Below are 16,104 nucleotides of genomic sequence, written 5' to 3'. Positions count from 1 at the left end.
CTGTGGGTTAGTAGAGGAAAGATTCTATCTTCTTTCTATTTATACAGGAATTTCTGTATAAATAGAATTTTCTGTAGGAAATCCCACTGGTTCCCCATCCATCTGTATGTGAGGAGAAGCAGAATCATCTAAATCTTGTTCACAATAAATAATACATCTTTTTTTTTTTAAGAACTTGTATAAAAAGATAAGAATGAAATGGAATGTAAAAGCTCAGTAAAAATCATTAGAATAGCTTTATTTAGAAGAGTAAAACAACGTATTACCTGACTGTACAGTAAAATCAGCTTTTATTTAAGAAGAGAAAGGAAATTCTCATTTGGTCACGACTATAAAGTGAAAGCTGATATCCTTTTCTCTTGCAAACAGTATCTTGAGACCATTTTTCAGTGAGTAGCATAATATTGACACTGAGTTTCTGCTGCTTGAAATAAAATTTATTTATGAATTAAAAAAAACATTGTTTGGAGTGCAAAGTGCTATGCAAAATTAGTCTGTCCAGAAAAAAACAAGATTTCAAAAAAGGCCTCATTTTCATTATACAAAATGTGGTGTTTTTAAAGGAGTTACATTTAACTTAGAGTTCTGACTTGGGTGAAAATACCTTCCTTTACATTTATGTGGATTACTTAACTTTTTTTTAAACACCTAAAATTCAGAAGGCAGCTTATCCAGGCTAGTACTCCAATACTATATATAATATATATTTGTATATAGGTTATTCTCATTGGCTAGAGATTTAGTCTGTTTTGTTCTTTCATATTGTGAAATTCCACCTTTTCAAATTGTTACATACTGCATGGAATTCAACAGGTTCTTTTTGTGCTGGTGGACCTTTTTATGAACGATGCTTTTGATTCCACATATAGCCATCTTCAGCTATGAAGTTTGAGTTGAACATACTGTAACTCTAAGTCATTTATCTTTTGTTCTGATTAAAAAGTTTTCATTGCCAAACTGGACAGGAGAAGAGAACCAGGAATTTGCAACAGCTAAATCAGAGGGTCATATTCAAGACAGGATAAACTGAACGTACTGAGAGAAAGTACGAGAAGTTCTCAACCGCTCTCCCAATCAAAATTAATAATAATTTACCACTGACTGCACTGGAAGGTGAGTCAGGCTGATCCTGAATATCACTGAAAATATCAGCCAGTGTGAATTACTTATTTTAGACTGTAGCTTAAGAAAAATCCAAACCAAAAACCCCTTAGGAGAAATCAGGAATGTTTTAAAAGAAAACTAGCATTTTCATTAGATAGCTTATGCAGCAGCCTGTGGTGATGGCAATAATGGAGTGTGCTGTGTTAACCTGTAACAGTGAAACATTAGATCTTACCAAGACAAAAATCTATGAATCTACAAGATAAGTCTTGTTCTGTTTCTCTAACTTTTTTATTAACTATGCCAAGTATACCCTTGTGAAGGTCTCCTCACTGAACTTTTTCATTTTCCTAGTAGTCTGCCATTCATAACGGTGCTCTAAGCAGTACTGCAAATATCTAGTGGGATTAGTCCTGTATGTATCGTACCGTTTGATAACGGTTATAAAGAAATCTATGTAAAACATCACACAATTTTGTACTGAAAACAGCTGACATTAAAATGACCCTATATTTCACTATTGCTGAGGAAACTTCCTGCAGCAGAACACCTCAGCCCGTGGAGGCAATTCCTAGTGGAATCTAGAATATAGACTTGATTTCTTTTAGTTACCACCCCATCCATCTTGCATTTCCTTTCTCCCTGCCTGCCTGCCTCCCTCCCTCTCTCTGACCTGCTGAACAAAGTAGAGGTACAATTCTAGGACATTCAGTATTTGCTTATAGCAGTTTTTGTTGATGTTCAAGAACTATGGCACTTCATTTTAAAGTCTGATATGTTTCTGCTGTTTTGGTTTTCTTTCTTGCTATCAGTTTTTGTAAAGTCACAGCAGGAATTAGTGATTCTGATTGCACTACAGAAGAGTCTGTTTATCCTGCCACACTTAGCAAGTCAGTGTAACTGACACAAATATCTAGCCCTGCACTGCAGAGGATGATTGCACTTTTCTCCTTTTAATACTGTAATATAACTCATTAGGAGCTTAACAAACTTACAAATAATTCTGCTTTATGTTTGAAAACCTTATGGTTGCTTTAGTATTACTGCTTCCACTCTAAATTCCGCTTTAGATTTTATTTGTTAGGTTATTTATATGAATCAAAATACAGCATCCTCTCACAGGCGGGTTTTAAAGTGATAACCTGCATTTAAACTGCAGTCATTCCATTGCAGCAATCAAACTGTAAAGGAAAAGAAATAATTTCCTCTGGCCAAAGATGCTTGCTCCTCAGTGGATAAAAAGTCCAAAAGAGTCAGGCTTTGATTCCTTCCTTATTTAGCACCTAGAAAGTCATCAATGTGATTAGTTGTTACAGCCCTCATGGTCTTGACAGAAGAGAACCTTTTTGGATCAAGGACCTAGTCAAATGCTAGTCATGATGGTCATATTGGCTACATATGCACTCAGAAACCAAGTCTTCTGTCTTCTATTCCTTAGTAGGTATGTTTGGACAAGTGTGAACTTCTGGGCTCTGGTAAAGAAAATAGCAGAAAATACAAGTGGAAAAATGAGCCGTGTATATTTTGTGAAAATAAAACAGAAACTCCCTGTATTCTCTAGAATAATATTAATGCTAAATGCAAGAGACTCCTACTGAATCAGTCTGTGATTGTGCACAAAAGTACATTTCTGTGAAAGGGGTTCTTTGTCCTGCTTGAATCCTTTAGCAGTAAAAAGTTTCAAAAAGCTTTGCTATCATGAGGACTTTGGAAACTAACTTCTAAGTTTGCAGGAAGAAAGAGCCCAGCAGAAATAAATGCGATTCACAGAAAATGAGCTAGCATAAAATTTAAGAACAGAATTTAAGACCTTGAAATAGTGGGAGCATTTTCAGCTGTTCTGGAAGTTGGGGCATGGAAACTGGGATGCTTCCATAATTTTGTGGGGGGGAAGGAAAATATTAAGAGTATTTGTTTTGGGGACTACTAGGAGCGTTGGTATGCAGCAACGGGCCTCAATAGGAGTGGCAAAACACATTTGAGAAGCTGAGCTAATTGTTGAACTGTTCATAGGTGTTGGCTCTGACTCTCCAACTCCCACAGTTACGCTGCTGTGAGTATTTAAGATAGGAGAGTTTGTGTACATAATTACTAAAACCAGCACTGTAGCTGTGCCCAAAGTTTGCACTATTTCTGTATTCTAATATAAACATAGGAAAGTTTACGTAATGATGTAAATTCTCATACAGAAGTACTTATGGAAGATAAAATTGCTGTGACTGACAAGGTACTGCCTGATCTGTTAACAAAGTTAGTTTTTTATCTGGTATTACATTTAGACAAACGTTATCATCAGTCTTGCAATCTCTTCTATTTACAGCTCAGTATGGCAAAATTTGGTAGCTGTACGAAGGTGAAACACAGCAACCTTAAAAACTGAGCAGTGAAAAACCAGTAATTTGATGATGTAAAAACGTCAGGCAGAAATACATAGTACTGAAATCTAAGAGAAAAATCTGTCCCTGCACTTAGCCACGCAAGCCCTCTCATTCATGAGCTCTGTGCCTGTAGTAGAGTTTGAAAATGGTTGTATAGTCCTAGGTTAACATATCATTTCATGATATGGAACATCAACTATCTTTTATATTATGATAGCAATTCTTGCTTTTGAAACTGCTTTAGGATCTTTTGATAGTCATCATATCTTCCTGCTGGTAACTTCATGTAAAATCCTTAAATCTGAGGAGGCTTTATTTGAGGGTCTGTGTCTCACAACATAAAGAATAAAAGATAGTGGCAAATTGTGTGTCAGAGAGAGAGGGGGCTATTAAGGGCATGCTTGCAAAACAAGGATTCTTTTTATGCTGCAAAAGAGTAATGGAGTGTTATTATTGTTCTTCAGCTAGGGCCATGTTCTTATTTCATCCAGTAACAATTACAGCTTTCAATAACAACAGATTTAATTCTTTTTTCTTGTTTTGTTTTTTTATTCTTTTTTTCACCTGTTGAACTCCAGAAGCAGTAATTGTTACAGTGTTTGTGGTCTGTACAGTGTCCATTCTTGTTTAGTGGTGCTTGCAGTGACAATTCTAACTATACAATCATATTGTAAAAGTAAGACTCACTTTTTTCCAAAATATTTATGAGGACAAGATGCAAATGTTTTTAGACCTTCCGTTGTCTCTATGAGCCTTTCCCCAAACTTATATTGCATTCACAAAGTTCATAGGACTTGTTTGGAAAATTGTGTTTTATTCAAAATTATTAAAAAAGAAAAAAAAGAAATCTTGGCAGTTAATTAGATGGGTTTGTTTTTTCCTCTACCTGCTGTCCAGTTTATAGATCTGTTGAGCCTTAAGTATACAGTTAAGTTGTCAGAGTGTATGCATAAGAGAGAGAGAGATGAGACAAGGAGGCAGTCAAAACTGGAGCTTTTTGGAATTCCAGGCAAACTTCAGTCGAAAATGGGAGACTTTGTCACCCAGACCAGCAGCTGGGTGTCCAAAACCTGATGTGGATCTAAATTCACGGTCTTTTTCAGCTCAGGTTCCACAGAACTTAGAAAGGTACTATATCCTCTCCTAATGTGAGAAGTTGTGTATCTCTGAGGAGAGAATTGATTCAATTTCTGGAAGCTGGAATCTATTAAGCAGTTGACACAGTGTCCAAAAGTAGATCAGTGTCTGTTCCCAGGCGTTTGAAGACAGAGCTCCTATTTGTATTTGAAAGGCTTTCATACTATCTGCAGTTATTACAATGTAATAATTTAATATTTGCTTTGGAAGGAAAGCACTGAATGTCAGAATTTATTGAATATATAAAAATAGATTGTCACAAGTCCTTTACTTAAATATAGTGTGTGTATATATGTTTTGTTTTTCTTTCACATAATTATATTTCAGTTTTCCATACATTCATGGTTCCTTACATTTATTGAAGGCCTGAAATGACCCCCTAGGTTGAGCAGGTAAACGTGAATTAAATATTTTACTTTTTGCAAAGGAAGTGCTTCAGTAAACAGAAAAGGAATTTGACCTGTACCAAACAGCCATCTGACTTTAAATACTCATGTGTTTTGTACTGACCCAGTCGGTGCTTATATAATAAAAATAGGTGAGATTTGACAAAATTTTGTGGGTTTTTTTTTTTCCATCTTGGAATTGCATAATTTGCTCATTCCTCAGATTCATATTACCATGTTGGTATTTCTCCTCTTCCAGTTGGCATGGATCTATAATCAATTTTAGTTTATTCATATTGTTCTTTTCTGCCCTACTTGAGCTCTCTGCTTTCCCCAATTTCCATACCAAATGGAAGTGATTCTTTCTTACTGAGTTTTTTCAGCCTTTCCCTTATACTTGATCAAGTCTCTCTATATGGCTACACTGTCTCCTTCTAATGTCTAGGTTCTTACATTTTTATAGTTCTGTGGCTAGATGCTTTTTTAAAGACTGTCTTCTTCCTGGACTTTTGTAGCTTGCCTTTCTCTTCGTTTCATCCAAACACTCATACAGTTGTGGTGAGTGGTGACTTTTGCAGCATTTTTGCAAGTAGTCAAAGAGAATAAGCTAGGCTGTGAAACAATCTTTATAGCTGTATTAAAAGTTCCTAAATCTATGGAGGTTTGCATTTTTTCTCTTTCCTTACCCTGGCTTTTAGGATTCAGGATTTCAAGACATTTTTTACCTCTCTGAGGATTAGAAATCTAGTTTAAAAGAAGAACAACTACCCGCAAGCTAATAATCAGCCATGACATGATTTTAGTGCCTCCGACTTGGAAAAGTGCGCTAAGCATTTTGTGCCAGGCAATGAAACCAGATAACTGGTAACATTACCTGTGGTAACTGTGTCCTATCCCATTTGCTAGCTAGCTTCTTCAGCATAACTGATTTTTTTTTTTTTTTTTTTTTAAATACTGGGCCTATGTTTTGACCTTATTTTCTGTATAGGACATAAGAATGGAAAAGTTGAGCAAATATTCAAGCTTTTATTGTGCCCAATGCTCCAGGAATTACACAAGCTATGAAATCAACATTTTAATTCAGACAAACAGTTGCCATCTTCTGATTAACGATGCCAATAAAATACATCTATTTTTCTGGGGTTCATCTGCTAATTTATTAGAAGACAAAAGATAGGGTCGCTCATCAAGGGTTTTTTTCACAGGATCCTGGGGCTCTATAATTTAGAGGAAAATCTTGAGTGCATGTTTTAACAATTCAGCTTTAACTTACTCTTTGTATTAAATGAAAATATTAAGACCTGGATCTTGTAAGATGAACGATGCCTTCTGTATGTTTGTTAGAAAAAAGGCAGGCAAGCAGGGAAACCTGCTTTTAGTAATGATAACCACGCTAACTGCAACACATGCTTTGCTTTAAGGAGCTGCTGTACAAACTAACTGTTGATAATTGCTTATTCTGGGGGATTCTGAGCACCAAGTTCAGTTGCTTGGTGGCTGACTTTCAGCAGCCATTCTTCCACCAGGCTGCCATGAAAAGGTTGAAAAGATCTAGAAGGTTTGTAGTTGATTAGAAAACATAAATAATTTATCACTTTGTACAACTGAGAGCTTACCAATGCTGCAGAACCTTCTGTCAACCTCAATACCTTCTTTCAGACAAAGCCACACTATGAAAATACATTCTCTCCTATTTGAAGTTCTGTCATGTCAGACAGAGTGATATGAGGAATTCAGAGAGCGCAATATAAAGCAGAATATTATGGTGTGAGTAGAAAGTACTAGTTTGAGTGTCAGGGTGGAATCCCCAGCTAAGGCCTTCCCCTTCATCTCTGCCTAGTGCAAGCCGTGCTTCACGTGATGAGAGCTGGCAATTGCACAACCCCATTGTGACCCTCTGTTACCTGTAGCTGCTTCTATGTCCGTAGGGTAAGAAACCAGGGATGAGCCGGCTTTGATCTGGGAGGCGAGTATCCAATTAGCAACATCCATCCATATACGTGTGTGTAGATACTGTTCAGCATTTTAACCAGGCAACATACAGGCAAGTATAGCCTCTCAAGTGAAGAGGTTTATATATGCAGTGAATGCTCTGCTGATACCGTTAAGAAGTTATTTTTTGAAACCGATGTCATGTAACTGAGGGATACCGGTAGCTTGTGTTCATATTCTTGAAGACTTAAGGGAAACTGTTGTAATATATACACTTAAGTGCTTTACTATTTCATTTAAGGAGTAACCAAAGAAATTTTCTATTGTGACAGCCGCTTAAGTGAATGTTCCATAGAAACCTTATGCCTCATCAATGGTCTCGGTTTTTAGGTGTGAACTTTCAAAATATTTATTTTCTGCCACTATTCTGAATGCATTTCTTTTGATATTAGCATATGCTAGAATAGTTGTAATTCTGCGAGCTTCTTCATTGTTATGTTTTCTGTTGTTCTTTACTATACTTTCCTTGTAACTGTACGCTGATTTCTGCTGCTTATAATGCAGGGCTGTGTTGGGTTTTTTCATGAAATAAGGTTGCATAACACATGATTGTGACCTCAATTTGAAACTACGGTGGATGAAGCAGAGATTATTTCTTGAGTTAAATTTTGTATGAAGTATAGGTTATGCTCTGTAGTTTCATGATAGAATACAGGTAGAGCTTTCAAAATATAACAGTTAATAATACAACAGTTTTGACACACAAAAGAACAGAAAAAAATCTTTCCTTTTTCACCTTTAAGAGCTGCTAAACAACTTTTTATTTTCTGTAGTCTGTTGTCATCTATCTGCTTGCCTAGACTGTAGTATGTTTGCTGTTTTCTAAGTTAACTATCAGTTTAGCATTTGAATCTGATTCCATATTTTTAAGATGGACAATAATGAGGTTCTGCTTTGCCTTGTATCGTTACAGGTTGCAAAGGAACACAGAAGCGAATTTTGGCTTGGCAGTTGAAAAGGATTTCTCTTCATTTATGATCATGTAATTTCCTTCCCCATGTTGATGGCTTCACAGGACGAGTAGCGAGTTATTGTTATAGTTACTTATTCTCATCAGGTAAATATTTTTAATTCTGCCTAGTATCTTTTCTTGTTTTTGGATGCTTCTTCCCCTTTTAGCTTTCAATTGTCCAGCATAAGAACGAAGAAATCCAATACCAGGTGACGTGAAAGCATAGCCTTTTCTGCAGCCATTTAAATGCACAAATAGGGACTGTAGTATGAGCTCCATGTTGCTAGACGAGTATTGATTTTTCTGCTTAAGTAATACCAACTCTTTAAAAGTCAAGCTAAAAAATATATTGCAGTCCTGCCACTATGGATTGCCACGTTGTATACAATAACAGTAGCATTCTCTAATGAGGTTTATAGAACTAAGCTGCTGTAAATTTATAAGAAGACTATTTATAAGACTATTTCCAGTAAGTAACCATTTTTAGATGCAACAGTGGCATTTACCTTGGAGAAATAAATGAAAGCAAATTCAGGACACTGGAATGTTTGAGGTGCTGTCTTTCTATGTAGTTTGCTAAACTAAAATCATATTTGTCCAAATGGTATTAGAGTTGATCCTAACCAAATGTAGACATTTGCAATGCAGGCTATAGTTTATGAAATTACTGAAGATTTAAGGCAGTTGCTAAACTAAACCGCAACGGTAAATCTCCTTATAATTTGATATCCTTTAAATTAAGTAGTCTAAAAGGTGAAGGTATAACTTCATTCAATAAAAAAGTGACTGCCAGACTTAAAATTCTTTTTTTAGGAGTGAATTTTGAGAAGCATCACTGGGACTGGTCTGAGCTTTGAGTAACAGTAAGTCAAATATACCATAGGGTAGAGGAAAGTTTGTACAATATGCAAATAGACATGGATGTAGTTTTACTCCAGTGTTCTGAGTCTGTTCCTTCTCTTCTGAAATATAGAAATATGGTAAGAGTTTGTCCTTTGATTTTTATAGTTTTGCCTTGATTGCAAAACTGTGGTTGAATTTAGCTCAAGTTTAGTTAAAATTAGCTTGTTCTGCCTGAACTGAAATTTGAGCTTTTTGTCTAGAGTTTATGTAGGTTGGCAAGTTGTATAAATAAATACATCAATATACAAATACATGGGTCTTTTGCAGAAACCTTTGAGCTTTCCTTGATGATATTCTGTGCTGGCTTGCTGGCTGCCATCCATGGCATGTTATAGCCATGCAGCACTGAACACCCACATGTCCCTGCAACTGAGCTGGGTTTTAGAGGTCAGGCTTGGCAGTGCGTTACTATTTTACAACGTTCATGCTTGGTGCAAGCATAGTGTGCACAGACGATTGTTTGGTCACAAAAGATGTTGAAAACAATGCATATTGTACATGAAAATGTTATCCTGCAGCTGAATTTAAAGGAAGGAAAAAAAAAAATCCCTTTTACAGTATGAGGTAATGTATATTATTAGTAGTGCCCAAGCTAAAAGTGACAATTTACAGCTAACAAAAGTCCAAAGGAAACAGAATCAATCGGAGATCTGAACCTCAGGGGATCTGCTTGGTAATGGTGTAGGGATGCTACGAGAATTCTCACTTGGCTGTGTTTTATATGCTCTTTGCAGAGGTATCAAGGACCATATAGCGTGTAAGATACCAGTCACTCAGGCTTCGAAATGTAGTTCTCTTCACTAAACCGCCTTCAGGCTTTTCAAAATCCTTTAGGTTCTATATGAGCGTCCATTTTGGAGACTCTAAAAGTGACCAGCTCCACAAAATGGTTCATGGAAGCACTAACACTGGTATGTGGTTGAATAAGAAGAAAACACTGATCCAGAAGAATGTGCTTACAACAGGTGTAAAGAATTACCTGGACACCTTCTGGTTAATATCAAAGGTGAACTTCAGGTAAGTGGAACTAAATCTCCTTAGCAGTTTATAAATCATTACATGTAAAATTGTAAAAGTTTTCCTACCAAACAATACCCATAATTTATTTGTAAAAGAGAATGCTGCTCTACAAGTTTTGCATTTGTGGGTTGGGATTAAAATAGATCAAGTGCTGGCAGGTTTTGCCTATTTTTCTGGAAATAAAATTCCTTTTTTATACCAAGGACAAACTTAGATAATCTTCCCCCTTACTAGCATATTGATACCAGTATTAAAATCTGTAACGATCAGAGTCTCAGCAGTATTTAATTTCCAAACAAGCTGAAAGTGCATGGTAGATCTGGGATAGCAGTAAGGATGTAATCGAAGAACAGAAACCTCTCTCTCCTCCTGTCCCAGGCAGAAAGACAGATGTTTAATGTGATAGCATGTGACACAACTTAAGCTATGGCGCTAAGCATGCTAATCTGACGTCTGTATTGTCTAACAAATAAAGTTGGTACAACAGTTTTCTTTCATCTTTCATTTTCATAGTGTGGTTACAGATCTGAGTGAGGACTGAATTTACAACTTCCATCATCTTATTCCTTTTAAATGGCATATCATTATATGCAGGGGAAAAAAACCGACAACCAAACAAGAAAAAAAACCCACAATGTTGTCAATTATTCAAAAAGTTACTGCTGGTTTATGCTCAGCACTGTCATTTAAGACTGTTTTCAAAACAGGTTAAGTGTTTGAATAAGTAAGAGTTTGTAGCAGTGCTTTGAAAAGGAAAAATAATCAGAGTGAGATTATGGCAGTTAATTTCATTAGTCCTCACACCAATCAAACACATTTTTGCCCTTCAGTTTCATAGAAACACTGCAGTTTAATCATGGGAAATGAAAAAGTATCTTCACCTGCAGTTAAAAGTAAGCCTGATTAGCAGCCGCTTCCATCTACAGTCATAGTTATTATTCAATATGCTATTTTCTTTAGATTGAAAGTATTCTTTTTTCCATTGCTTTGAGATTAATTACATTCATCTGTCTATTGATTATGGTTTGGTTACCTGTACAAATATGAGGACAGATATAAATCTAATTATACTTCAGAGAAAGTTTCTGATTTGCAGACAGGGTCATTTTAACTGAACGATAATGATACAGCTACGGTTGCAAGGCTGGAGGTCATAATAAATGAGTTTTTTAATTCTTTTAAATGAGACGTTACAGGGTGATGAAAAGCTATGAGTCACTTTTCCTTAACTTTCATTCCCAGTGGCTACGCTTCTGATAATACTGGTGTACAAATATAGGTATATTAAGGCATGCACAGAAATGAACACAGGCCTCAGGCTGAAATTGTGATGAAAATCAGAAAACTCAAGTTTGTGGTTCAGGATTTATAAAAGATCTCTACTTATTGGCTACAACCTGAATGATTTTTTTCTCCTGAAGTTACAATGAAAGTATGCATAAGGAAAAGCAAAGTATACTAGTAATGTAATAATTTTCTGCCTAAATCCATATTAATTAATTTTTTTTGGGGGGGGGGAAGAGGATCTATTCCTTCCATATTAGAGTTTTATAGCAACTTTCTCACTTGTAATGTATGAATTATTAACAGAGATCCTCAGTCTAATATGGAAACTGCCTAGGAAATCATTCCTTGGAATTAATCTTGGGGCAAGCTGCAATACTAATGTTTCATGCTTTTTATACTGTAACATACTGTACTTCAGTGGTAAAAGCACTTGATTTTCAGCCTAACTATCCAATTAAAACCTTTATGCTTCTCATGAGTGGGAGCAGGGTAATTCTTTATAGATCAGTGAATTGTACTCCTTCCCAAAGATGTTAAATGGCAGACAGGGCATTTGTAAAAATGCCCATCACCTTCAAAAGAAATCTAGTAAAGATTACTATTATGCAGAAATTTGCAGTTTCTAGAATGAAGAAGCAGATCAGCTTCAACTGTAATGCACATTAGCTATATAAAAGCAGTTCCTGTACGTACTGTAGAAGTATGAAAACTGACCTATGGTTAAGAAAAGGCTTCTTTCTGAAAATAGAAGGAATCTTTGCCTAAAAGTATAGCCATGAACTCTTGCCCTCTTGCTGAAACCACAGAAAGTCCTCTTCTGAAATAAACCATTAATGAATGGGGTATATATATGTTTTAAATTAAGAAGCCTTTGTGTGTTAGTTTTTTTGGTGCACTACACCAAAATTCTAGAGCAGGAAAAAGTGTCTTCAGTGTTGCTGCTGTCCAGATTCAAAGTACACTTAATATCATATTCTTGCATGTTCTTTGCCTTGGTTTGCTTTTGGGAAAGTATCAAAATTTTGATTTTTGATAAGCAGGCATAAAAATGATTTTACATGTTCAGCAGGATGGTTTTGAATCTGAATTCTGAAATGCACAAAGGAAAAAATCTAGACAGGGAAAATAATGCTGTATTTTAGCCTACAGAAACCTTGTATTCCTTTTCATTCCACAGCTGACCTGCTAGGAGGAGACGTGCGCTTTCTGTAATGTGGAATCAGTTAAGGATAGGTTGCTCAGAATTCATTGTTCTTAATCCCAAAAGGATACCTTAAGGGATATGTCATGCTTTTTGCAGTTATTTGTGATTAGTAATTAATATTCTCCAGCTCTGAAAGTATCTAGAGCTGCCAATGTATACTATGAAGTTACTCCGTTTCTGCGATTATACTGTGTGCTCTGGTATGGTCTCTACAACCCTGCTTGTGTGTGGAGTGCCCCTATAAATAACCCTGATATTCAGTGTTCCACGGAAAGTGACAAGCTGATAATTACACTGCCCTCAGATAAGCTCCACTGATTGACAACAGTAGTTGATACGGGATAACATCACATAGGCAAATTTGTGACGATAAACTCTAAAATACCACCGTGATTGGCAGCTAATAATTCAAAATATGTAAAATATAATTTGACATACTTATCTCTCTCTTATAGACCACTTACTTTGAGACGTCTGAGTGTCTATAAACTTCTTTATCAAGGCATCAGTAGTTTGTGTGTAAAGGCTAAGAGCATATCTCAGGGACTGTAGGTCTGGGCTCTTTTCCAGGAAATTCTTTTTCAGCCCACTTCCTCCAGCATGGAAGTATTGCTAAAAGGAAAAAGAAATAGGGTCGCTCAGAGAGGCAAATTATCTGAGAGCGGCCTCAGTTACAGACATGCAATTTTAAGTAAAATTCTTACACAAACACAGATTTATGATTATAGCGGTTGATATAACTGTCGTCATCTCTGCTATGGAGCTTCTTTCCAAAGGTAAAAATTTAGGTCTTGTGGGAGAAAAGAGAATACAAAATTTGATTTTGGTCTTCATGAACTCAAGTATTCATTTGTCAAAATTGGATATATATCTGTATTTGTAGGGTTCTTTTAGGTTGTGGAGAGTAGAATTGGTTTTAATTCTTTATCTAAAAAAAAAAAAAAATCTCTACGATCAAGGCATGTTTTACGGCACAAGTGAAAAATATATCCTTTCTGAAGGAAGGGGAAATTTACTTAAAGTTTTGGATTAGCATTGCATTGCAATTGTGCATGAAATGATGATTATGCTGTTGGAGATTATTAGAAATTCCATGGAAGTTTCCACAGTGATTATCTTCTTGATTCCAATTTTGAAAATGTGTGTGTCATCCTTGAGTGACCATATTAGGGTTTCCTAGACTGTGAAAGGAAGAAAGAGAAAAGGAGCTCAGCGGTTGGTACTTGAGGTACTGCCTTGAAGATGTGGAGGAAATGTCATCCTTCAAAAGAGGATTTCCTTTGGGGCAGAATAGCTGTACCCAGGTCTCTTTATGCACTCCTGTGAATGGTGCAGCAGTAATCCACTGCACCAGTAGTGCTTCCTGCAAACCTAAGATGGGGGCAAGCTCTTCACTCTGCAAGCAGTTGCACCAGTGGCTGAGGTACTAATGCACTTACTTATGCTACAAAGAGAAGATATATTGGCTGTACAAGTTTTAAACCAGTGTTTTGTTCAAACACTTCGCGAAGATTTTTGCAACCTACATTACAGTTCTGGGTCTCCAGCTTGCTGTATAAAGCTCCCATTAATGACTGTTTAGTAAGAGCAAACAATGTTTTTCAGGAAAACACTGTGACTACCTGATGGCATGCAATATTGGTCTGCTCAATACAGGGGCTGTGGGAACTGTAAGTAGAATCTATACTTCCCTGCGTTTTTGGAGTGTTGCCAAGTGTATATATGCGATATATACATTTCAGTTCACATACATACATATATACTCAATGCTTTATGCTAAGCATATCTGTGACAAAACAGACCTACAGTCTGTACATGCCCATTGCATGTTAGTCTACACAGTTCACCTTCTGATTCTCAAGATTTTTGCAGGAGATGCAGCATAAATGTAGTTTTCATAACAAAGTCATTATTTACATTTCTGTGTTGATGACTACTGCTTGTTACAGGGGAAAAAATATTTGTAGGAGCAAAACAAAGGATTTGAAGTCATCAGGCTGAAAAGTTGTATATTGTTTTAATGCCATGGGGCAGTTAGTGCCAATTAAAGAGGTTTTGCCTAAATTGCCTTTACTTTGTCATGGTTGTACACATAAAAGAAATTTGTATCTTTCCAAGCAAACGATTTCATACTGTAAGTTCCAAAGAAATCTCTCTTGTCTTGATTGTTTAAATGTGTATTTATGATTTCACCAAGGATCTTAATCAATTTACAAGCAAGTGCTAAAATCTGTTAATATTTCCTGCTATTGTGATGATTACTGTGATATTTTTAGTTGTGTCTCCCAATACGATGTTTTCTGCAGCAGCAGCAGCAGCAGCTACAAAGGACTAAAAGCTCTCCATGAAAGCTAACAAATGTTTAAAGAAACAAGGACACCCGACCCTAATCTTCCTGAGTTTGTACATTTTATTGCTTTAGCCCACAGATGGTAAATTTTGCATGCAAAATACCACTATGACATGTCATTATTGTATGGAATCAAATATAGAAAAATAATGAGTAAACAGGGTTTTACAGCTTCAGTTAGACACCTAAGCCCCTGTTCTTTAGAGATGTAAACCCTAAAATATTTCACCTGCTACTCATGTTCCAGTCTGAGGGGTTTTTAAGGTTCATAGGCTTAAAAGTCCTACTGACAAATGAAAGGTGCAGACACAAGTGCGTAATGTCAAGTATGTGGAAATCAATGCTGTAGCCACCAGAGTCTCAGCCAAAATATGACAAATGCTACACAAGTCATACTGGCTGGTAGCTTAACTTTGTAGAGTGCCTCTGGGTTTACAGTGCTTGCAAATACAGAAATGGAAACTAAATATTATCAGTGAACATTATTTTTGGGCTGAGATGAGATAACTCAGTTTAAGATAACCAAGGCCAGAAAGCTTACTTCTCCTAAGGTAATTTTTTTAGCTTAATTTGCAATTTAATATATATAAAAATTGCTAGGGTGCTTTTTACATCATACAAAGACTGATGACATGCTATATATATTTTTAAGATCTACCATCATCTATTAAATTATAATTGTAAGTAAGTAAGTTGCTCGGTGAATGAGACTAAAAATTAGACTAATGAAAGGAAAAAGGCTATTTGCTTAGTATTTTGGGAAAAAAAATGATTTTTCCATATCATGTACCAAGTACAGTAAGCAGGTTATAATGCCATTTCATTGCCTTACAATTTGCAAGTAGGTTTTTCAGGGAGTGTTGTTTTGCTCAGTTTATGACTGTAGCGCACAGAGATAAGAATACGGAATTAGTTGAGGATTTACCCTATTTCTAACCTTTTTCCTCCAATTCTAGACTTTTGTTTAGTAAAATTATGACTCTTAAGAGTTTAAGCACTGGGAATTCAGGCAAGGTTAGAATTTACATTTTTCCCAACTTTTATTTATTTAGAACAAATACCTTGAAAGGAGAATAATTAGATTCACATACTGAACTGAGGACTCCACAGGACAGACTTAATTTGGGAGCACACAGTACTTCACCTTTGAGACACTATTTTGTTGCATAAGACTTGACCATGAATATGTCCTCCTATTTATATTTTCAATTTTACACTTCAGGAGCTGCCTCCTTACCTTGCTGAGGTGCTGTCTCTTTATCAGCGGACATAAACATATGCTGTTGTTCTATAAATTGATTGCTTTCAAGTTATTGACATCAAGTAAAGATCCAGGCCAATGTGAAAAAGACTGATAAGTACATTAAATAATATTCCTTAATGGTTTATTT

General features: G+C 36.0%; 1 protein-coding gene across 1 annotated transcript in view; it reads right to left on the bottom strand.

Annotated features, from left to right (window-relative positions):
• UNC13C (unc-13 homolog C) overlaps positions 1–16,104 on the bottom strand; it is a gene marked incomplete at both ends in the record, with an annotated part of 169,106 nt that overhangs the window by 2,974 nt on the left and 150,028 nt on the right. The window contains one exon of the mRNA XM_082005380.1: positions 12,828–12,975. Within this exon, the coding sequence (XP_081861506.1) occupies positions 12,828–12,975 (148 nt within the window). The remainder of the gene's footprint in view (positions 1–12,827; positions 12,976–16,104) is intronic.

Source organism: Phaethon aethereus (genome assembly GCF_964289735.1).
Source record: "Phaethon aethereus genome assembly, chromosome: 12".
In the NCBI taxonomy this organism is placed as follows: Eukaryota; Metazoa; Chordata; class Aves; order Phaethontiformes; family Phaethontidae; genus Phaethon; species Phaethon aethereus.
Note: the sequence above shows the minus strand (reverse complement) of the source record. Positions and strands in the feature narration are given on the sequence as shown.